The sequence below is a fragment of the Furipterus horrens genome, unplaced genomic scaffold (assembly GCF_987537825.1).
Source record: "Furipterus horrens unplaced genomic scaffold, mFurHor1.1.pri manual_scaffold_6, whole genome shotgun sequence".
Classification (NCBI taxonomy): Eukaryota; Metazoa; Chordata; class Mammalia; order Chiroptera; family Furipteridae; genus Furipterus; species Furipterus horrens.
The window spans coordinates 31,471,510-31,496,324 of NW_028327176.1; the positions used below are offsets into that span (position 1 = coordinate 31,471,510).

General features: G+C 36.3%; 1 protein-coding gene across 1 annotated transcript in view; it reads left to right on the top strand.

Annotated features, from left to right (window-relative positions):
- The first annotated feature begins 346 nt into the window (after window positions 1–346).
- The window catches only part of FOXN2 (forkhead box N2), a 46,432-nt gene continuing 21,963 nt past the window's right edge, over window positions 347–24,815 (top strand). Inside the window, exons 1-2 of the mRNA XM_090281265.1 lie at window positions 347–529; window positions 23,543–24,093. Of these exons, the coding sequence (XP_090137391.1) occupies window positions 23,557–24,093 (537 nt within the window). The 5' untranslated portion in view covers window positions 347–529; window positions 23,543–23,556. The remainder of the gene's footprint in view (window positions 530–23,542; window positions 24,094–24,815) is intronic.

Consider the following 24,815-nt stretch of genomic DNA (forward strand, 5'->3'; position numbering starts at 1 on the left):
GCCCCGTCACACTCCTATAGGTCCTTCCAGAACAGGCAAGGCCTTTCCATTTTCCCGCCTTCTCCAGCCCCTCCTCAGCCAGAAACCGGCACTGGCCCAACAAGTCTCCGTCTTACCTTCCGTGTGAGCCCCGCCCTTCCGGACACCCCTTTCTCCCCTACCGTCATTCTGGGCAGCCTCAGTGCCCCGTGGGCCCTTCTGTAGAAGGTGGGAGGGGACGGGAAAGGGCGGGTAGAACACCCTTCCAGAGAGGCTGCGGGAGGCGGAACGGAGGGAGGGGCGGGACTAATCTCCTTGGCGCCGCGTTGCCATGGCAGCGGTGGGGGGGAGGGTGGTGAGAGAGGGAGGAAGCTGGCGGGAGGGGGATGTGGTGCTGCCTTGGCCGCCACCGCAGCTGCCGCTGCCTTCTCCTTGCCGGGTCTCCCCGGAGGCGGTTGCTGGAAGCTGCCGGGAGTAGCTGCGGTGCTCTGCCATATTGTGTCTTCCCCTACCCATCTCTTGCCTCCCCACTGTGGAAGCCAAGCTGACGGTGAGTCCGGGGCCGAACGGCGCCCTCTCCGGCACGAGCTGCCCGGCGTCTGTGCTCCCTGCCCCGGATAGCAACGCAGCTCCTGGGCGCAGAGGCAGCGCGTGCGGCTGGCCCGGGCGTGGGGCCCGGAGGCAGCTGTCCCGTGATGCGCCCGGACATTTTTGTCCTAAGCCTTTGGCGCTGGCTGTAGGTGTCCCCAGCGCGTGGCTTGGGTTGTGTGTAAGCTCCATTGGGGTGCCGAATTGAGGGGAGTGTGGCCCCTTGAGTAGTTTGGAGTTCTTTTCCTAAAAGGTATTGACCGCCGGGGAGTGGGTGTCGATCTCAGGAAACTGCGGCGAAGGCTGCCGTTTCTCCTGAACGGCTCGGAGGTGGCCTGGAGGACGCAGGACGCTTCGGGTTCCACTCAGGGAGAATCTGCTGTTCAAGGAAGTGCCTGCCCCAAGCCCCGCGGGAGTCTTTGCAACGCCCCCTCCTCTGGCTTGTAGTGGAGCTAGACGTGCGGGGCCTGGAGTCCTCGTCCGGCCCCAGGCAGACTCTGGCTGGGCCCGGCCAAGTAGTGTCCGGGACGGCACTGGGCGCCGCCAGGACTGAACTTCGGGCCCCTGCGTGCTGGGCGTTGGGATGGACAGGTTCGGGTCCTGGGTGTGGGGGTGGACAACCCAGACACCCTCCGCCCCCTCCTCCAGCTGGCGCCCTGGAGGCCTCTGAAGGTGGCTGTCTAGGTGGGATGGGAGTTTGTTTCAGCGCTGCAATATGGACACTTCCTGTTCGCTGACTCTCTTGGGGCCGTGGTTACTCTGCTCTTCAGTCCTCTCTCTTGGATGTGAGGTTTGAGGGCGTGCTCGAGACATTTCAGCCTTCTGAGTTCGCCCCGCGGCAGCAGCAGCAGCAAGTTTGGAACCCAGGAGGGCGATGGAAGTCCCGGGAAAGCGGCCCATGTGCTTAGTGCTCCATCTTACTCAACTCCACCCCTTTACCTTTTAGCAGAATGCCTCGGTTCCCACCGCAGCTCACGGGAGTTGAGGTATCCAGCTTACTGGGGGCATGTTCTCGGGATCTTTTTTGACCTGATTTCTATTTAAAGTCTCTTTAAAGCAGCCCCTGTACTTCGTTTTCTCCTTAACGGAAACAAAGTTATGCAAAGAAATGTCTCATGCTTTTTCCACCCGAACTCTGACGTGGGGGGAGGAGGGCAGTTATTTCCAGATTAGTTTACGCTGTTTCTCCTGTCTTCTAATTGTGACAGCCACGTGGCCGATCGGGTGGAAGAGATTGCCCTAGCGCCACCAAGGCTGAGGCTTCACTAGTAGCCAGGGGCTTTGTAACCGTGCAGTAGCTTTGCACCCACATTTATTTTGGTGTTTTCTGAGATGGGGAAGTGGAAAAAGTTGAACTGTACATGTCCGAATCGTAAGATTTATTTGTTTCCTTGCAGTCCTTGTAGGGTATACATTGACATTTTTGCCCTCTTTTGTCGTTTTGATGGATTTATTTTTTAAAACCTCAGCAATATTAGGTACCATTAAAGATTGGAATGGTACGTTATGGAGTTTCTCAACTGGGGTTGGGGGGAAATGGTTTGAATTAAAAAGCCATTAATGAGAGGTTGTGATGTAACCAGAAATAATCACATTCTGGAGGATTTCTTTTTGATAATTTTATAAAAACCTGTTGTTTTTTTTTTTCTTTTTACATGCAAGTTGTGACTTGAAAAGATATATTACCAATGGAAATACTTGTTTAGGGATGAAATGAATACTCGTTTGATTTGTATATGTGCACTTTCTGAAGCTTTATTTTTTGGAAAGGTATTAATCTATATCAGTGCTAACACGAACAGGTTTTATTTTAAGGGAGAGAAATTTGATTTTTAGAATATATAAAAAATGTCAAAAGATTGAAAATTTAAAAATCCAAATTTTTGGAGTGTTTGGAAAAATTTTAGAATTTAAGTACAGTCCCTGATTACTAATGGATCATGTTTCATTTTGTGTATACTTTGGTGGATTTGAATTATTTCTGTAACATGTTTTTATTTGAATCAGTTTTACTTGAAGAGTGATAAACCACAGGAAATACTTAGGGTGTATAGAGAAATTATAGTAAAACTTATTAGAATTTTAATTACACATAACAGTGCTTCTTAATCAGTGAGGTAAACAGATAAATATATCAGAGTGGCTTCAGTGCAGAAAAGATAATGTACTTGAGAAATGAGTATATGTGCTGACCACTGAGAGCCATGCTTCGGTGAGAAAGAAAAGTAAACGAAGTCATGAAATACTTATATAAAGCGGAAAGCACTGAAAACTTGCACTGGAAGAGAACTGTTGAATACAGTAGTCCTTCTCTATATCGTGGTTCACTTACTGCGGCCTCACTGTATCGTGGGATTTTAAAAAATATATTTAATTATCGCGGATTTTTCGCTATATCGCGGGATTTCGTGGTACTGTATACGTATGTTAAAGTTATGACGGTTTAAGAGTAGAATATGTTTAAGAACATAAATAGTGTTTATAAAAGTGCGGAAAAGGTTAATAAGGGAATGGGAAAGGTTAATAAGAGACTGGGAACAGTTTATAAGTGTGTGGGAAGGGTTTCTAAAGCCTTAAAATATATATAAATACTAAAATAAATGTAAGGTTCCTACTTCGCGGATTTTCACCTATTGTAGGGTGGGGGGTCTAGAACATAATACCTGCGATAAGTGAGGGAATACTGTATATTATTAGTTATGGGATCTGACTATCAAATGAAACTTTTTTAAAAACAGTTTATGGCTTAGCTATGTTTGTTGCTTTTAAATTGTTGTCATTTTAGTAACCGGGTTTTGCATAAATGCAAAAAGATTCTCCAAAAACAAAGTTTTGAAGGCCGATGCTTTGCTGATTTCTTAGGGAAGATATGAGGTCTAAGATTTGATCCCTACTCTTAGGTTGAAGAGACTAGATTAACACACATGAAAATAAGTTTATAATGTGAGAGGCTATGGTTAGGAGTTAAATTGTATGATGCAGGCTGGTGCTGTAAGAGTTAAGAGGAGAAGAAAACCAGAGGGTTTGAAAAGATAGGGGAGGCTTCTTGAAGAAATAGGCTCTTGCTTTCTAAAGTCTAACTTTATGTTACTCCCATTAGATTAATCTTCCTGAAGATTGCATCATTCTGATCAAAACCCTGTATATGCAAAGAACCCGTATAAAAGACTCATGGACATGGACAACGGGGAGGGATATGATTGCGGGAGAGGGGGTGGGTTGGGTGGGGGAGAGAAATTAGGGGAAAAGGGGACAACTGTAATTGAAAAACCAGAATAAAAACAAAACAAACAAACAAAAAAAAACCCTGTATATGAAATACAAATACCAAATTTCTTCTGCAGACTTTTCAAACTTTGATTTCTGTCTTCTCCCATCTTATCTTCCACTAACCAACTTTTTAATTCATTGCTACAACATAGTATACCAATTTGCTTATCCTTTACCTTTGCCCATATAACATTTTTCTGTTGAAAAACATTTGCACACATCCTCTTAACCACTGAAGATCTATTCAAGGTTGAAGCTTGACTGAAATTTTGATCGCACTGAGAGCCTTAGAATAATGTAATCTTAGACCTGCCTTTATCTCTCCAACTGAAATTTTTTTCTTTTTTCTAGTAGTATATAATTCTTTTGGACTGTGACATTCTGTACTGCCTTGTTTTCATTTAATAAATGTTTTTTTTTTTCCCCACACTTACTATGTGGCAGGCAATAGGAACTGAAGATACAACCTTGAATAGACAAATTCCCATGTTCTTTGTTAGTTTCTTTTTAGATTTTATCACCCCAAAAAGATTGTAAAGTGCTTGACTACCCAGAAGAACCTTATCTTCTTTGTGAATATTTGATTATTTTTCCAATAAAGGAAAGGCAGGGCTTGTGGTAAGAGGTAGAAAAATGGTAGAAAGGTTTTTCTTTACAAGTGAAGGGTACAAAAGAATAACCAGTTGTAGATGGCCTTGAAGACATCACCTCTGAATTTAAATATGGTTTAAATGCCGCCCACAAGATGGCATTTGAGCCTGGGAATGACATGATCAAATCCTTATTTGAGGAAGGTTCATTTGATAGCTCTGTGCAAGACTAATTATTAATGGTGGGAATGCAGAGGAATGGGACGAGACTGATCTATTGAAGAAATTTAATAACTTTGAGAAGGAGATGTAGAAGGGGAATATCACAAAGAAGATGGTAAGTTTAGTTAAGCATAAGGTGAGTGGGAGATATAAAGGTGAGTTTGAACTTCAGGAACTAAAAGTTAGAAGTGGGATAATTCAGTCAATGTAGAGCTGATAGCTAATGTTGTGAATTTTTGTCATGGAGTTAGTAATTGAAATGTTGAGGACTAAGAATGATATTTTAGAAAACTATAATTCAAGGGGTATTTGCTTTGTTCATATGTGACTTCATAATTAATACTGTAGACTTGTACAATACCTATGTTATTTTATTAATAACTTTATTTCCACTGTAAATTAAGATTTTACTGTTGATTTTGCCCGCCCCATGGCTTTGTCCAATTCTTCTATCCTTAAAAGTTTAGTTTAAATGCTAACTCCTCTATGCTGATTGAACATTTATAAATAATGATAATAATTACTACCTTTTGTTGAGTGCTTACTATGTTTTGGCATGGTACTATACTAGTCACATGAGTATATAATTTAATTACCATAATGAGCCTAAGGAAGTGTTTTATTCTTATAGATTAAGAAACAGATAATGAGACATTACATAAATGCAGTGCTGGGTTTTTGAACCCAAGTTTGTCAGACTATGAAAATTCATACTATGTATTTTTTAAAATTATTTTTTAAGTATATTTTATTGATTATGTTGTTACATAATTATTTTTTGATTATGCTATTACATTGTCCCAATTTTTCCCCCTTTGCCCACTTCCATGCAGCACACCCGACTCCTTAGGCCATTCCTACACCATTGTTCATGTCCATGGCTCACGTATATAATAGTTTTTTGGCTACAACATTTCTTATAGTGTACTTGACATCCCCATGGCTATTCTGTAACTATTTGTACTTCTGAATCCTTTCACTGCTTCATCCTTTCCCTCACACCCACCTCCCATCTGGCAACCATCAAAAACCCTCTATCCATGATAATGTCTCTGTTCTTATTGTTTACTTAGTTTGTTTTTTAGATTCAGTTGTTGATTGATATGTATTTATTGCCGTTTTGTCCATAGTTTTGATCTTTTTCTTAAATAAGTCCCTTTAACATTTCATTTAATAATTATTTGGTGATGATGAACTCCTTCAGTTTTTTCTTGTCTGGGAAGCACACTTATGCCCTTAATTCTAAATGATACCTTCTTTGCTGTTAGAGCAATCTTGGCTATAGATAGAATTATAACTCTCATTACCAGAGTTTGGTAAAAAGAAAAAGAATTGTTTATTTGCAAATAGTTCTGCCTCCCCCTCCCAGACCTGGCCAGTCTTAGGAAAGTCAGAAACAGCGTTTCCCTACTTCCTAGGCACGGTTCAGCTTTACCAGTAGCTGCCAATCACTCAGTTCTGATTGGGGAGGTCCTTTCTGTGCTGTGGTGCCCTCCAGCTCTCAATGCAGAACCTTCTGGATTCTCAGCCTCCTTGTAACCTGCCTTGTTCCTGCAAACTGCGTGGATCTCCTCTCCTCAAAACCGCACGGCGAGAGCCTCTTAAAGCAGCCTGGAGACCCCCTCCTCCAAGCTACATGGAGGGAGCGCCCCGCTAAAATGTCCACAGCTGCTTATATATCCCTGACTGCGTCCTCTGGTCCTCCGACACAATCGGTGTTGCAAGCAGTTCTGACCATTCACAGAACCCTATGCAGGCTCTATAGGCTCCTTCGTACCATCCCACAGTCCAAGACCCCTCCCATCTTCCTGAGCCTTGGAAGTTTCAAAGCGGATCTTTGTGCAACAAAGTTTCCAACCATTAGCATCCTGAAAGCTGCTTCCTTTTCCCTATCTCCCAGTCGCAGATTCTGGGGTTTGTTTTTGGACTCCCCTGTTTCTGTAACAGTAAGACCTACATTTCCTATCTAGATGTACATTTCCTAGATGTCTTGAGTGTGTGTGTCTAAATTATGTACATAATTAATGTAAAGGTACTTTTTTATATGTATTGTTTTTAGAGTTTCACTAGTATTAACTCCTTTAATCTTTATAACAACCCTACCAGGTAGCTACTATTATTAAGTGTCCATTTTCTATCTGGAAACAAATAAACAGAAATATAATGATAGGCTCAATATCACAAACCTTGAAGCAGCGCAACTGGGATACAAGCTCAGGGATTATAGCATCAGAGCTCATATTTTTTACTACCATACTAGCTGCCATCCTGCCTAGATTGCTTCATAAGTATCAATACAATAGAAAAGACTGAAGAAAAAAGTAGATACTACCATCAGTAAAAATGACTGAATATCTACATTCTCAAGCTAATGCTCTTCTACTTGAAGTTAGTCCAAACTAGACTAAACCTGTTGAAATATTTCCTGTGAATTTCTCTATTTATATTCTTGCTTCTGCTATTCTACATATTTAAGTAGGTCTTACCATGAATGTATTTGCAGGAAAGCTTGTAGTATTTGAATTTCAGTTTTTAAAAGCATCTAGATTATGGTAGAATGAAAATCCAGCCATCTCATTTAATAGATGTCAAACTTATGTAGCAGCAAAGCAAGAACTAAGATGTCAGACAACAAATATTTGAGCAGTAAACAAAACAGGTAACCAAATTTGCCTTATGGAGCTTCCAGTAAGTCAGGACAAGATGTGTACTAAACCATTCTAGGTGTGATTAAGTGTTATCGAAAAGTACAGGATATTATGAACGAATATAATTTGGGGTACCCTCTAATATGGAATGTTGGAGGAGGTTTCCCTTAAGATTTTAAAGTTGAGATGTGAATGATAGCCAGGGTTAGGTAAAATGAAAAATGTATTAGGCAAAGGAAGTAACATTTGTAGATTCCCCGAGGGAGGAGAAAGTGTGGCCTCTTCAGAAACCTAAAGTAGGGAGAACAAGGGAAAAAGAATGGCAAAAGATGTGACCAGAGAGGTTAAACAGAGGCTGAGTTATGCAGGGTCTCTTGTATACCATGTCATGAATTTAGGATTTTGATCTAAGAGTCCCCTTGATGGGTTGAGCAAGAAAAGGACATTGTCAGAGTTGCATTTTATAAGATTACTTTAGTTACGTATTAGAGCACACAAATTAAGAAGATCGGGCATAGATGTAGGGAGACTAGTTTAGGAAGATATTGTCAGCCACTGTATGTTTGTGCAGAACACAGCCATAGGAGGTACCATTTATGTAGACTACTATTGTTGTGGTGTTAACCTGGTCTATAGTTGTAACCATGAATATGAAGAAAGGGTTGGGCAGATTAAGATATAATTGCTCCAAAATCTTATCTCCAGACCAGGCCTGTCTCCCTAAATTTTGATCACCTATATATCCCAGTGCATACTCTATTTAAATATCTCACAAGCATCTCAAACTCAACAGGTCAAACAACAACAACAACAACAAAACCCATGACAAACATTGGTCTGCTTCCAAGAGAAAACCAGCCATTTCCCCCTTTAATATTCCTTATGTTATCAAGGGGAACTAACATTCCCTCTGTTGCTGATTCAGTCTCCTAGTCATGACAACAAAATTGCTTAGCTGTACATAGCTGCCGTTAATATGGCTACTTAGAATTTAGGCTATATTCCATGTAAGTTTTTAGAAGCTTGAGTGTTTATTAGGGTTAAATGTTACTTTCTAAAGTGCTCTGGACATTGTCTATTTAATAGCATAAATGACTAATTTTTAGTATAAAAATATTTTACTTTAGTAAGTGTACATATAAGATTAGCTTAGTCCTATTTAAAATGGACTTAATTCTGCCCTGGCTGGTGTGGCCCAATTGGTTGGAGCATTGTAACTGTAACCGAAAGGTTGTGGGTTTGATTCCTGGTTAGGGTACCTGCCTAGGTTGTGGGTTCAGTCCCAGGTCTGGTGTGTATGGGAGGCAACCAATTGATGTTTCTCTCTCTCCTTTCTGCTCTCTCTAAAAAAGCAATGGAAAAAATGTCTTCATGTGAGGATTTAAAACAATAATAAAAATAAAGTAAAATGGACTTAATTCTGTATTAAATTAGTCATACTTTTATGTTGTTTTTGGGAATTACATATAAAATCAGTATATTAAATCAAGCAGTATAGTTTTACTGTACTCAGTTTTGCTCTCCAAATTTGACACCGGGGGCTTATTGGTAAGATACCATTTTATGCCTTTATTATATTTCTGATCATGAGTGTGCTTTTTAAAAATGCTTACTTTCAGTAGACTGTGAGAGATTTACTCTGTGGCTGACTAATTATGGCTTATGTTCAAGGCATTGAAGTCATCTTACAAGCTTGACAAGAGAGAATACCAGCTGTTTGTATTTGAATGTTAACCAAATTTACCTTTGTACTTTGGGACATTAGATCTGTTGACTTTCAGGTTTCTATAACTTTGTTCCTTTCTACGTACATTACTTTTCAAGTGCAGTACAAGAGTGTCAAAGAACCAAAGTGCTTCTAACTGGTCACTATATGGTTTGTAGCACAGGTGATATTACTTCTAATTCCATTTGTGCCTCCCCCACCCCCGCCCCCCGTGTGTTATCAGTTTTTTCAGCCTCTAGCATATTTTTGTTTGGACACCACATTGATTGCTATTCCAGAGTTTGAGAAGATGGGTTTCTAAACTAGATTTCTTCTGAGAGCTAGCAGTGCTTCGTAGTGCTTCTTTTTGTCATTATATTTAATAACACATAAGGTAATTAAGTGCAATGTTAAAGATATTGATAGTTTACAAGTTATTACATCATCAACTTTTTCAACATTTATTAGAAGTACCTGTTTTCTTTTTTAAAATTTATTTTATTTATTTATTTTTAAAGATTTTATTAATTTATTTTCAGAGAGAGAGTAAGGGAGGGAGAAAGAGAAGAAGAGAAACATCAATTGGTTGCCTCTTGCATGCCCCCAACTGGGGTCTGGGCCCACAACCCAGGCCTGTGCCCTGACCAGGAATCGAATGGGTGACTTTTTGGTTCACAGGCTGGCGCTCAGTCCACTGAGCCATACCAGCAAGGGCTAGAAGTAGCTATTTTCTTTAATAGAGAAAACAATTTTCACTCAGTTTAGATCTTTTCTGGTACTGCTTTATACCTTACTGTGTAAAAGGCAGAGTTATGTGCTAGGGATTCATTGTAAAGAGAAGCATTTGGTTTTTATGCAGAAAACATCAGGTTTGTTACTGTTTAGAAGCAAATTGTTCATTTTTTAACTTAGAAAGCTATTGCTTCATTTTATCTTCCCCAAGAAACTGATGAACAATTGAGGTTTTTTTCTTTTATTCTTTTTCCTCTGGGCAAATGCTGCAACAATGTATAGGGGAACTCTTATGTACTGTGTACAAATAGTATAAAATTATCTAGGTAGGATAGATAATTTACACAATGTATCTGGACAAGTTCGGGTAGGAGGAAAGTGAATTCAGTGGACAGTTAGCACAATAGATCCCCCCCACCCCCAGATTTTAATATTTTCTGCTTTTAGCATGAGTTGGAAAAAAGCTTTTTTTCTCCGCTCATTTTATTTTCTTTCTTTTTTTTAAATCCCTATTTGAAAAACAGTTTCCGTATGAGACAAATCTTTGACCCTTTTGTATTCTGCTCCTCACCCCCTTCTTGACTGGAAAATGCAGCTGCACACATTTTTTGTTCAGAGACAATGGATCACATGCTGTGTCACCTAAATCTATGACCAAGAGGCAGTTTTATTCCTAAGAGACCATAATGCTTCAGTTGTCCTGGATACATGACATCATGTAGCATTATAATCAAACATACATCTTTTTGCAGTACATTTGGGATTTGAATCTACCTTCTAATTTCAGTATTGGAAAATATTTATAATTGAGACTCTTAATCAAAACAAAGGATGTATTGTTAATTCAATAGGAAAAGTTTTGAGTTCCTTTTTTATATCTTTTATTTTCCTTACTGAGGGTTATCAAAGTTAACAGATATTTTAAGTTAATATAATACCTTTAAAGTTATAGCACTTTAGGTTTGTTACACAATGCTTTGTAAATAGTATGTGCTCAATAAATGTTACTTTATTTTTGCTGACAGTGACAATTTTTTTTCTTTTATTGAATTTATTGTGATATTGGTTGATAAAATTATATAGGTTTCAGGTGTACAATTCTTTAATACATCATCTGTATATTATATTGTGTGTCTACAACCCCAAGTTAAGTCTCCTACCACCATTTATCCTCCCATACCCTCTTCTACCTTCTCCCATTCTCGTTTCCCTCTGCTAATCACCATACTGCTGCCTGTGTCTACAGGGTTTTTGTTTGCTTGTTTTGTTTTTGCTTAATCCCTTTATCTTTTTCACCCAATGTGATAAATTAACAAGAAGAAAATTGTTTTTTTAAATGAATAACTCACAAGGTTTAGAAGATTATTAGTATCTGTAAACTGCTACAATATTTTATGTTGAGCTTATTATAATAAGCTTTTTATACTATTGTATAAATCTGGGAAATATAATGAAGTGGCATCCAGTTGTGAGAAATGGTACCTTATTATAATTAATAAATAAAAATAGTTCATTCCTAAGGAGATTGAAGTTGAGGAAAGGAGAGGGAAATTTCTTTTATTGTATAGTATATCTTAAACAGAGACAACGCTTAAATTACAGTAAAGAATTGAGGTAATTGCCAGGTAGTTTTAATAAAATGCCCAAAAACATTTTGTATTTCTGTGGCATGCCATAGCTCTGTCATAGATAAGTTTCTATGAAAAACATTGTTCGGTGATCTGAATTAAGTGAATGATTGCCTCTTCCCCTTTGCTAGGGTGTCTTAGCCCAAATCAAATGGTTTTTAATATTGCTTAAAGCGATCAGATGGGAAAGCCCAAATCTGAGATGGAAGGTCTACTCTCTGATCGCTCTTTTCACATTTATAAGATTGTTTGATTTACTGATGACATTAAGTTCTTGGTGGGAAGTAAAATGGCAAGTCAATAAGAATAAGATTTCCAAATGTCTTAAGACATGTAAAATGACAGAATTAGAAATCGGAAATACATTTATTTAAATATAACAAAAAAAAAAATCATCATTTGTCACATGCTTCAAGAATTCACATATTTGAGGTAAGTATAATGAGACTTGATTTTAAGTAGGAAGCTGGACTAGTAGGGTGAAAAGGATGAGAAACAACTTCATCTGTTAAGTCAGATGCTGCCTTACAGTTCATGGTTAATCATCCCTTGCTTTAAGTATGAGACTGACTACAAGTCTCAGGGCCTTGGTACAATTGCTCAAGTGTTGGTTTCAACTTCTTCCCAGTTCTAGTACAGCATAACAGGTGGCATGGTTCTTTTTCACGCCAATGTAGTAAAAGCTTTTTAGAAATGGCAAAATTGATTTTCCTTATTACTCATTCCAGGTAATGAGGAAAGAAGTATTCAGTGGTGCAAGAAAAAAATTAAATTGGAATAAATTTGCTTTTTCTATCAAAAATTGTCTATCATGTTTTATTTTGCTGAGTCCACTTACAGTGTTATTTTTTATTTTCTACTAAGTACTCTTAGATAATTTTAACTGTTAAAAATTATCTTGCAAATAATAGATTTAGGGCTCTAACAATTATAATATGGTTAAGATAATTAAAATTGAAAGTTGTAACATGAAGAGATTCAGTAATATAATTCAAAAAGCCCCTTTTAAAAGTATTAAACATCATTAATAGAACTGAATTGGAATTATTTCTTATTTGTTATGATACTGTATTACTTAGTGAAGTATTCGCTAAAAAATTTATATTCATGACAGTAGCTGGACTGAGAGACTGAGTTCTTGTCATTAAACTTAATACTCATGAACTCATATTTTTAAAGTAGTATAGATACATACTGAAATTCACAATATAAGTAATATCTTGAGAGTACAGAAAAATTATTTTGAATACTTTAACTTGATAAGAATTTTGTAACAAGATAGTAGATTCTGAATTAGTTGGATACAAATGAATGTAATTATATATGTAGACATTTATATTTCTGTCCTGTTTTGATCATAGCATTATATTTGCCATATATCTTTTTGCTACTGATAATGTAATTACTAGTGAAAAGTAAATATTTTTATTTAAGAGATAGTGCAGTTATTTTCATTACTTTTTATAATTTGTGTGTGTGTGGTGTGTGTGTGTGTGTGTGTGTGTGTGTGTGAATGTTATCAGCCAGAGCTGTTAATAAAGGAATTTAGAGGGGAGGAGGGCACTAGATAATAAAATACTAAAAAAAATTCTGAAAGTTTATATGACCTAAGTTCTTTTATATTATTTAAACTAGAAAGATTTCAAAGGTTCTGTCATGGTGCATGATTGGGTAAAATATTGACATAACCTAACAAAGTTCATGGACACAAATAGAATAAGGAAGTGAAAACCGCATCATAAAGAAAATGATGAAACTGATATTGCAGCACTCTTCTGGGAAGGCCTAATTTCAGTTGGCTACTTTGCCAAGGGGTGTCATTGGTCATGAGGGGGACCCATCCTTAACACTAGAATTTTCTTTTCTAATTTTCAAACTTCGATACAAAGTATTGTTACTGATTTTGTACCATAGTTTTTTTCATTTGAAAGATATAACATTTATAAATCTGTCATGTTAGGAAAAAAGCTAGTAATACTTTTAAAAATAAATAACTAATAATTACTATCTCTGTAGCTAGTATTTATTGTATACTCTACTTTTGTTCTAAGTGCTTTATATTTGTTCTCATTTAATTTGTATAACAATCTTATGAAAGTAGGTACTATTAGAATTCTGAACTGATAGGTCTTAACAGCTATTGAGTTCTAGAGCTGAAATTTGAACCTAGGCAATATATTTTCACGGGTCATGCTCTTAACCATCTGTTTCACTGCCTCCAGATATGATTATAATATCAAGAGTAATGATTTAGATTTTAGTTTTATGGTTTTTATAATATGAAAATATTTTTTAAGACTTTATTTCTTTATTTTTAAAGATGGTGGAAAGGAGGGAGAACAAGAGGGAAACATTGATTGGTTGCCTCTTGCATGCCCCCAACTGGGGAACTGGCCTGCAGCATATGCCCTGACCAGAGAATTGAACCAGCAATCTTTCCAGTCTACAGGCCAGCGCTCAATCCATTGAACCACACCAGTCAGGCCTATGATAAATTCTTTACAACTTCAAACATACTGCCCCCCTCAAGTTTCTGTTTAATATCTCCTAGTGTTAAATATCTTAATTTCTTTCTCAAGAAAGAAACCTTACATTTTACACTATTTCACTATAGAATCTAACAACTATGACTACAGAGCCATGAGTTTAGTAGGAGAAAGAGTTGCCTTCATGAAGCTTCTTAACAGAGGACCAGGAGAGGTTATTCTGAATAATATACTTCTTTTTCTTTCCTTTTTATCTACATTGCTAACTGAAGAGACATTGTAATCATAATGCAGTTTGGCTAATATGTTGGCTTTGGAATGTATTTTAAATTCCTATATACTATTAGGTACTTCTGACATTTTCGAATTAATAGTATAATCTATTTTCTGTTTATCAGGAGCTTACTTATTCTGGATCTTCCACTATAAACCATAAAGAGAAAATAAGAGACTCCAAAGTAGCTGGGAGAAAAAAAATTAAAAAGTTTATGCATTGAATTTACACACTTTAAGGTGAGCTTGTTACCCTTATTTGATCATACTTACTATGATCTTATATGAAATTCTAATGAAATTTACATGGCTTTCCAGTTCATAGAAAATAATGATTGTATAATTGCATCCCCATGATTTAGAACTCAAAAATGCTTTGTAAACCGAAAGTTTTATTTATTGGCAAAACATGATCTGAACTGATATAAGACTGTTGATCTTTATTTAGCTCTTTTAGTGTGAATATACATTTTACTATCAGAGAAGGAAAACTCTGACTCCAAAAAAACCTCCGCTGCCTTGCGGCATACCTCTTCAGGGGAAAGGCTAAGGGAGTAAACCCCGACAGAAAATCCGGAGCCGGAGTCCCTAAGGCGGTTTGACGTTGTAGTCAACACCGGCAACTCCTGCGGCGCACCTGAAGCCAAGCTGTATTGACTCCGTCTTTCCCTTGGACCCTTCAGCTGCGAAGAGAGGGGGGGTCTGCTGCATGGGCAACAGCAGACCCTCCATATCACCCTGCCCAGGCTCTGTAGCTTCACATAAGAAGCTACACCATCGTCTCTCGAGACAGACGGCTGCCGACGACGACATTTTACTGCAGAAATATTAATGTGTTTATTATGGGATGCTGCCTCAGACTTTCGTGACACATCATATAACCCTTTTTTTGCATTGTAGTCCCTTTCTAAAATCCAAATACTCTGAATTCTGAAACATATCTCAAAGATTTCAGGTAAGGGATCATACACTTGTATAATTGAGTACAGTGACTATTGTACAAATGAGTACTAGGATATAGAACTAAGAAGATTAATCCAGTAACTGAAGCATAGCAATGTGAGGTTTTTTAGTGTGGAGCAGTATTTCTCAACTTGAATAATATACGATTAATAATAATAACATTATAGATCCCATTTTGAGAATCACTGACTTCAGTTCCTCCAGTAATTTATTTTTTAATCTCACCTGGGGACATGTTTAGAGGGAGGGAGGAAGAGAAACATACCTGTGAGAGTTGCCTCTCACATGTGCCCTGGCCAGGACCAAACCAGCAACCCAGGCACACGCACTGACCCGAATCAACCCCCTCATGACTTTTTGATTTATGGGAGAATGCTCCAACCAGATGAGCCACACCACCAGAGTTCTCAAGTAATTTTAAGTCTTTTCATTTTTCTCTTTGAAAATGGTAAAATAGGCCCTGGCTGGGTAGCTCAGTTGGTTAAAGCTGTGTTTCAGTACACCAAGGTTGCAGGTTCCATTCCCTGTCAGGGCCCACGTAAGAATCAATCAATGAATGCATAAATAAGTCAAACAACAAATCGATGTCTCTATCTCTTTCTCTCTCTCTCTCTTCCCCCTCCCTGCCACCTTTCTCTCTCCCTCCCCCATTCCCCTCTTAAAAATCAGTAAATAAAAATTTTAAAAAGGTGGGGTGAGGGTGGAAAAGGAGGAAAAAAGTGGAAGAGTCTGGTCAAAGAACTAATAAGAATGACCTATAGACATGAACAACTAAATGGGGATGGACTGTGGGAAAGGGAGTAGGTGGGGAGAGCAAAAGGGGAAAAAAGGTGACAACTGTAATAGAAAAACAATAAAAAGTAAATTAAAATTTAAAAATGGTGAAATATATTTTTAATTGTTATTGAAATGAAAGAAAAAAATGAATATTTACAAAACTTGTGGCCCCTGGAATATATCCTTGGGACATCTGATTGAGAAATACTGATAAACTGACCAATAGTCCAGTATATTTTAGCAGCCCCTGTAAGTATTACTCTTATCAAGTCTTTGTAGTGACTGACCTGAGTCATAGTTAAGGGGTTAAAATATCTTTACTGCATTTACTGAGCAAGGTGTTTTAAAAGGATGAAAGCACCCTCTTTTTAAAAATCTGCACCAAGTTTTTGATAACCATCTTCAACCTTCAAGGAAATGTTCTACCTGATTTCAGTTGGAAATCGCTGTCATAATGAGCAACTCCTTACTGATAGTACAGTACTGTAAGTCAAACTTCTCAAGTGTGCTGAGGCAGAAGAAATTTAAGAACTAATGCTCTAACACACAGGATAAAGCTTGTTACAGATATTGCCATTAGAAAGTAATGTAAAATATCTGTTTTCAGCACATGGCAAACTCAATACCTGGACCAGCCTTTCTGGTGAAAACAGCCTAAAATGCTGGATAAAAATGCATCAGTGCACTGGCACAAAACTAAAGAATATATAGCCCAAACACTAATTGGAAGCCTAGTGAGGTAAGCTGAGTGCTGAAGCTGGCTATTGCCTTGAGGGTATTTACCAAATTAAGTGAACTCTGTTTTCCTCAACTTGCAGGGAACAGGGCTCTGGAAGCAAAGTCGGCACCCAGCCAAAGTAAACATCAAGCAGAAAATCTTCCTGCATTAATTTGGAGTTCCATAGGGTTATATATTCTAGATGTAAGAGTGATCTAGATATTCTTGCCCTTAGTGTCCCCAAAGATAACAAAGAAGATTATCTTTCTAGATTATTTCTGCTAATGTGAGAAATAAAATATCTGCTGAAAATTTATTACCACAAACCAATCCCTCTCACTGGTTTGCAACCTGAATTCACACTAACAATCAGGCTAAGAATTTTAAAGGATCCTGAATTGTTACTACTCCCAGGAGCCTGACAGAAACAACACAAATCATCATCATCAAATAATTTCCATTGCTAAAGTCTAATGAAAATGATTAGCTTTATAATAAAATTTTGTAAACATCTAGGGAAAACAGGACACAAGAGAATCCGAAGAATCAGGCCTGTAAATAGTTCACATCTTGGAATTATCAGATGTAAAATATAATACGTTCAGTGAAAGCTTAAAAGAGAGGAAAAGAGCAGTTTGCAAAAACATCAGAAGTTCTAGAAATGAAAATATACAGTAATCAAAATTAAAATTTAAGGGATAGAAGCAAACAGACCCCACTGAAGAAAAAATTGATATAATGAAAGATAAATCTGAAGAAATCCAGAATGCAACACAGACAACAAAATGGAAAATAAAAAGAGGTTAATAAAAGGGAAATTTTTAAAGAAAACACAGAGCACCTTCAAAGGACTAAGGTTTCAATAACAAAAATGAGAGTAGAAGACCATGAAATGATATAGTCAGTGACAATAAATCTAACAACTATGACTCATTATAGTTCAAGCTAGAGTTCTATAGCTAGCAAAAATATCTTTTAAGGACGGGCTAAATAAACACATGCTCAGAGAAATAAAAGCAGGAAGTTCACCAGCAAACCACTTTTTAAGTAGAAGGAAAATGGTCTTAGAAAGTCTGAAATTCCAGAAGGAAGGATAAAGAAGAGTGGTAAGTGATTGTAACTACCATTTTATATTTAAGAGTTAACTTAGTTATTTTGGGCAACACCTCCAGTACTGTATAATGCAGCATTTTATTTTTTAGGTAATTGCGTGCCTTAGTTTTTTTCTCTTATTTAGTCTCTGTCGTGTACTTGCTCTTGCAACAGTTAATACCAACCTACTAAGCAAAAGTGCTCTCCTCTAACCTTTTGGGAAATGGTTTAAGAATTCCAATACAAAATTTTATTTGTCCAGAATAGAATATCACTGTAACATTGAACACAATATGCAGACACCTTTGAGACATGCATGAGTTGCACAGCTATGAAAAAAAAAGTACATTTTAATCCTGAACTCTCTTCTGAAGATAGTGCCATGGCCCATTCTATAGTGAAGCTCTAGACCGGGGTTCCAGAGAGATTGCCCTGGGTTTATTTGAACTCTCCCCTTTAAAAATTCTCCTGTGAGAAGAAATTCTGTTCTTCCTGAAATGTAGAAGATTTGGAGTTCTGAACACGAATGTGTATTTTGCTAAAATGGTCTTGTACATTTACCTACTTTTTTTTGGTAGAAATGTCTTAGTTTTAGAAATTGGTTCATTAGTGGGTGTATTTATTACTTGGGTTATGATAGTTACAGACTTTAGAAATTAGAGTACTTTTTCAAATCCCACATTATATTCTCTTGGCTTTAAATGCTTATTTTGAGTGACACTTATTATTGCAACAATTATATCTGGTTTGTTGGAGTATTGTTCTTAAAAGATTAAGCAAAAGATATGTTACATCTCTAGCTCAGATTTCCTTTTATTTTTTTACTTGATTTGCTTTATGAAGCAAACTTTCATACACATTATTAATGATCTACTTCTGAATGGTTTCAGTTCATTTTAAGAAGTAGTTGCTCATAAGATTTTTCTAAATAAATAAAACTGACAGTTTTCTTGATTTGGGTGTGAAACATACAGACCTTTCTGTTGTGATATTATATGTTATATATTTCAAAAAATAGTAAAATTGTGCAGAGTTAATGGGGCAACTCGTCCAAAAATCTGAAACTTGATAAACAGAACACTAACACAAATCTTAGTAAGACTACTAGAATATTTTTAAAGATATAGTATTTTAACTTTTACAAATTAAAAAATGCTAGAGTCATTTTCAGATTTCAACACAGAAGTTAAATTAGCCTGATGGAAGTGTGTCAAGGAAGGGTTGAAAATATAGGGTTATGGAAGCTAGAGTAAAATGCCTAAATTTTGAGAGAAGAGCTCATTAAACACTTCCAGGAAAATCTGGCCAAGCTGTGTGAAAGGTAAGAACATGAGTTGAATGAGAATTGTGTACAGTTGTGAAAAGGAAGAACATGGGTTGAATAAGAATAGTGTACAGTACTATTATTTCCATCAGCTTGTTGCTCTCCACTGTGTTAGCCTATTTTGGGTTCAGCTGTTATTTAGTAGTGCAAAAACATAGGCTAGGAAAAGTCATGTACAAACCAATGTGATTTTCATATTGTAGTAGTCATTCCCCTATTTACCCATGAGCTAATTGGTATACAGAATAGCTTGTTGGTAGAATAGGCTGTACTAAGAATGTGAAGTGGCTTCTGTTTTTGACTTGAGGTCTTTGATAAGTCCATAACCTTTTCATATTGGATTTTTTGGTGAAATGGAAATAGGAGGGGGGGACCCCCCAAAAAACAGAATTATCTTCTGGAGGGCAGGCGCCTTGTAGTATAGGCTTGCCCTGCTAGGTGAGTGTTCTAGGGACACATCTGTATAAGTGTACCAGCTGGTGTTGGCGAGAGGCTGCCTTTGGTTTCAGTGAATTTTTTTTGAAGACTCTTGCAACGCATTTCCCCATTTCATGATGGGTGACTTACGAATGCACCTGCCCGCAGCCCGCTAAGTGTTCAGCAGTTTTTGACCAAAAATGGCAGGACCCACATGCCCTGCCCTCCCTATTTACCAATTTTACCTGGAGTGACTTTTTGTTTTTTTGTTTCCCCCAAAGAAAAAACTCCTCAAAGGGAAATGTTTTGCTGATGTGGAAGAGATGAAACAAAAAACAGCAGAAGCACTATAAGGCATCAAACTCAAGAAGTTCAAAACTGTTTTGAACAATGGAAAAAAATCTCAATAGGTATATGGCATCAAATGGAGAGTACTTTGAAGATTACTGAAGTTTAAACATGTAAGAATAAATACAAATTTTAAAAATCAGTTCTAGTATTTTTGGTCCCCCCTCGTACTACAACTAAAAATAATCTAGCACAGCCTTTTCCTGCTTGAGTTTCTTTTAATTTTAAACTATAAAAATAATAAACACATTAAAGAAATACTGGAAAGTAGAAGAACAAAGAAAAAATTACCAAGTTAACTAATGTAAACCATTATTTGCTTTTTTTATATTTTCTTTTTACCAGTATTTAATAAAGCTTTTTTGTTTACCTCATTGTCTTTAAAAGTCATTTTTAATGACTATTAAATATTACATTGAATAGGTATACTTTAGTTTACTTCGATTTTCTTCTGTAGTAAGATATATAATGGTTTTCCATCATCCTTTGTAATACTTGGATGACGTGTGTGCGCACGCGCGCACTGTATAAAAGAAAGGGAGCCCTGGCCGGGTGGCTCAGTTGGTTGGAGTCTTCCTATACAAGAAAAAGATTGCGGGTTGGATCCTGGGTTGGGGCATGTACAGGAGGCAACTCATCTCGCTCTCTCTCCCTCTCCCCCTCTCTCCCTTCACTTCTCTTCATCCCTCCCTCCCTCCCCACCTCTAAAATCACTGAGCATATACTCAGATGAGAATTTAAATAAATAAACAAACAAGAGAAGGAGAGATAGAAGAGAGAATCTTTTCCCTATGTAGGGTTATTTCACTCAAGTGACTCATAAGAGGAATCATTGGGTCAAGGAATATGACATTTTAATGATTTTGGGTACATATAGCTGTCTAAAATGGTCTGAGGTCCTTGCCCCAAATTGTTATTGTATATATTTAAACAATTGCTTATTTGTGCAAAAGTAGGTACTGTTAATTTTATTACTTGTATTTGTGCTAGCTGCAAGACTAGCACCTGTGCTACATTATCATATTTAATATAACTTGTTTGCTTTACATTTCTTTGATCATTAGTGAAATTGAATATTTTCTAATACATTTGTTCTCTGTTTTTATAGTTATTTGTGAGAAAGATCATTTGCCTCTCTATTATGGTTCTATTAGTGTTCTAATGTTCTAAGTGGATGGTGTTCTAAAATGATAGTTTAGCAACACTTCTAATATTCTTGAAAACACAATGACAGTTGAAATCTTACTAAGAGCATGTTAGTCTTACAATGTCAGTACTTGATTTAACTTTGCTTGGCTATATACTTTGTGTAATCTTTCACATATTTGATGACATAATATTGGTTTATATCTTAAAGTAGTAAGATTTTATTCTAAACTTGTAATTGAGGAACAACATATTTGTAACCATCTAAATTAGTTTCTGTCACCTTATATTCTCATATCTGTCAACAATATTTGTTTTAAGTAGTATTGCTGAAATATAAATTCCCTAAGAGATTGAGAGTATTTTAATGGATAAAGAACTTGACCGTTGAACTCAGCATGTTTATAATTTTGGCTATACTTCTTATTAGCTTCAGAACATTAGGCAAATGGCTTACTTCACTTCCATTTCCTTATTAATAAACAGTGAATTTCAATTTCTGGTTGTTACCAGTGAGGATGTTTCCTAGCATTAAGGATGTGTTTCTAAAATAAATAACTCTTAAGGATGGGTAGCACAGCACTTGGTACAGAGTAGACATGTATGTTGATAATTAATTAATTTCAGTTTGAAATAATTATTTGATTGCTTGCACCCAACATTTTGTTAAGATTCATTAGGAATACAAAAGTAAAAGACTCTTGCCCTTTATGGAATTGAAGTAAAAAAGAAAGCATGATACATAGAGCTAAGTAGCAGGGAGGAGTCAATAGAGAGAACGCATTTCAAAGCCTATAGCATAGTGTCCATAATATAGTAAAATCTCGGTAAATGTTAGTGCTATTTGGTAGTCCCTAATTTCTGTATGTAATTGAAAATAAATGGTGATATAGGTGAAAAGACAAAAATGGACCATTAGAAATTAGTCATTTCCTTCTTCGGACACTTAAGTGCTATGATTTTTTTTTTCAAAGGAAACAAGACTTAATTCTCATCCATCACATTTTAAAAGTTTTCTATTGGTAGAGAGACTTTAGTGGTCAATGAACAATTTAGTCAATTACTTTGGATATGATGTCATCTGATAACATACGAGCACATGTATGTATGTGTGGTTTCATTATTGATTGAAATAGACATCAAATTTGTTATAGTTTGATCTTTTCCTTTTTACAGTGTCTTGATGTAAGAAATTATAGGTGCATGTGAGAGAGATAAGAGCTGGATATGGAGAGAACAATGATAAAATTTTAAATGGATAGGATTGGGTAATTCATACTCATAGGTAATGTGTATGTACTGTTACCAGAATAATGTAATGGTTAGAGTTTTGGTTCTGAAATCAGTCTGCCTGGTTTTAAATTCTGGCATTTTCAGTTTCTAGCCAGGCAACCTCAAACAAGATGTTTAACATCTGTAAATCATTCCTTCATCTATAATAATTGGGTTAATAATAGTGCCTATTTTATAGGTTTTAATTGATAGTTAATTGAGACGGTTAGCACAATGGTGGTTCCCAAATTATTATCAATAACTAATGCTCTTGCTAATAGAGTGCTCTGAGACTACATCAGCTAGTAGCTACCAGAATCCAAATGACTGCTCTAAGTCTAAAATGGACTGATTTTCATAAATCTTGGAATAACCTGCCAGCTGTATTCTAAGTAAAGTAAAACTTTGGAGGTGCTTCTCATATTTCAGTTTCAGCAGTATAAGTAGATTGACTGGAATAATGGAAAACAGAAAGTTTTTCACCGAATTCAGAAATGAGGTACCTTTATGAATCATTAAATGAATTAAGTAGCTCATTAGTTCTTTCACTTTCCACCTTGGTCAGTTATTCTTCCATGTTAAGTGTTTTGAATTGAAATGATTTTTAAAAAGCAAAAGAAAAGACATTTGAGAAAACAAATAAAAACAAATAGTTTAGGAATAGTTTTTTTCTCAGAAAATACAGTAACACTTCAAACTTTAGATTGTCAGCCTTTCAGGATCAGTACTTGATGAGACCATACACAATGCAGACATAAAAATACTGGAATTTACAAAAGTAATAACTTATAGTAGATGTAATTTTACTGATAATTTAGTGAATAAGAAATGTTATCTTTTTAGTATGATGCAATATAAAAATATTAAAAATGGTGTCTTTATAGTAAATATTTTAGATTTGAGGAAAGGTTTATTTAGGATTATTGTTTAACCTATATTTTAAGTTTATTTTCTGTTCTGAGCAATATGTATGACTATTAGTAAAAACATCCTTAAAATGCATAGATTATAAAGTCTTATAATTAAAAAAAATAATCTGTTCCTTTTTAATAGGCAGTTACTGTGGACTAGGGACTTCTTAAATAAATACTCAAAATACATCATTTAATTTTGCTTATATCACCCAGACATGTTGCTATAATGCTGCATTTTATTTACAGCCATTTCAAATAATATGAAATAAGTTCTCTTTCACATATTGTAACCTTTAGTTTCTTCATTATACAAATACTGTGCTTCAATATTATGTGGGTTAATTGTAAAATTTCTCCAGTTTGGGGGATATTTAAATATGTGTTTTATTTTTCCATGAGCCTCAGAATCTTAAGTATTACATTGATTGATAATTGTTTCCTTTGTTGCAGAACTATAAGAGTAAATGGGTCCAGTAATTGGAATGACTCCAGAAAAGAGAGCTGAAACTCCAGGAGTTGAAAAGTTTGCAGGATTAAGCGAGATTTACAAAATGGGAAGCTTGCCTGAAGCTGTTGATGCTGCCAGGCCAAAGGCCACTGTAGTGGACAATGAATCAGCAGATGATGAACTCACAAACTTGAACTGGCTTCATGAAAGTACTAATCTTCTTACAAACTTCAGCTTTGGAAGTGAGGGTCTTCCGATCGTTAGTCCCTTGTATGACATAGAGGGAGATGATGTGCCATCATTAGGATCATCTTGCTACCAGAACCCAGAAAAAAAATCAGCAACTTCAAAGCCCCCATACTCTTTTAGTCTTCTCATTTATATGGCTATAGAACACTCGCCAAATAAATGTTTGCCTGTCAAAGAAATTTATAGCTGGATTCTGGACCGCTTCCCATATTTTGCTACTGCACCAACAGGCTGGAAGAATTCTGTTCGACATAATTTGTCCCTGAATAAATGTTTTCAGAAAGTGGAAAGAAGCCATGGCAAGGTCAGTATTATGAACATTACTATATTTGGGGAGGTGGGGAGCGTTAACATGGAGATCCTTAAAATATGGGGAAATCAAAGGAAGACAAAAATAGCCAAGACAGATTACTTCAGCTTGCTCTGAATTATATTCATCATTTGTTTTCAGTCTATTATAGATACATAAATTAGTTTTTTTAATGTTCCAGTTTTCTATTATATTATTCTTATTTATTCAATCTGACAACCTTTGCCTTGTAATTGAAATGTAGACCATTTACATTAATGTAATTTGTATGGTTGGATTTAAATCTTTATTTACCATGCTATTTTTTTTCTATTTGCTCACTTTGTTTTATTTTTCCTTTTTCCCACTTTTCCTGCCACCTTTTGTATTGAGTATCTTTTTATGATTCAGTTTTATCTGTATTATTGGCTTATTAGCTATTTATTTTTTTACTTGTTACTGTATAATTTTCCATGTATCTCTTTATCACAGTCTACTTTCAAATAATGTTATATCATTTCATTTATAGTCTGGATTTCTACAGAAAAAGTTGGTTAATCCTGATGTCCTATCTGAATCAATTTCTTTTTCCTGGAAAAGTTTATTTAACATTTCTTATAATTCAGTTCCACTAGCAATGAAATACTTTTTCAACCATTTTCTGAAAGAAAGGTATAGAATTCTAGGTCGGCATTTTTTTTTAAGTACAGTAGTCCCCATCCTTATCTGCTGGGATA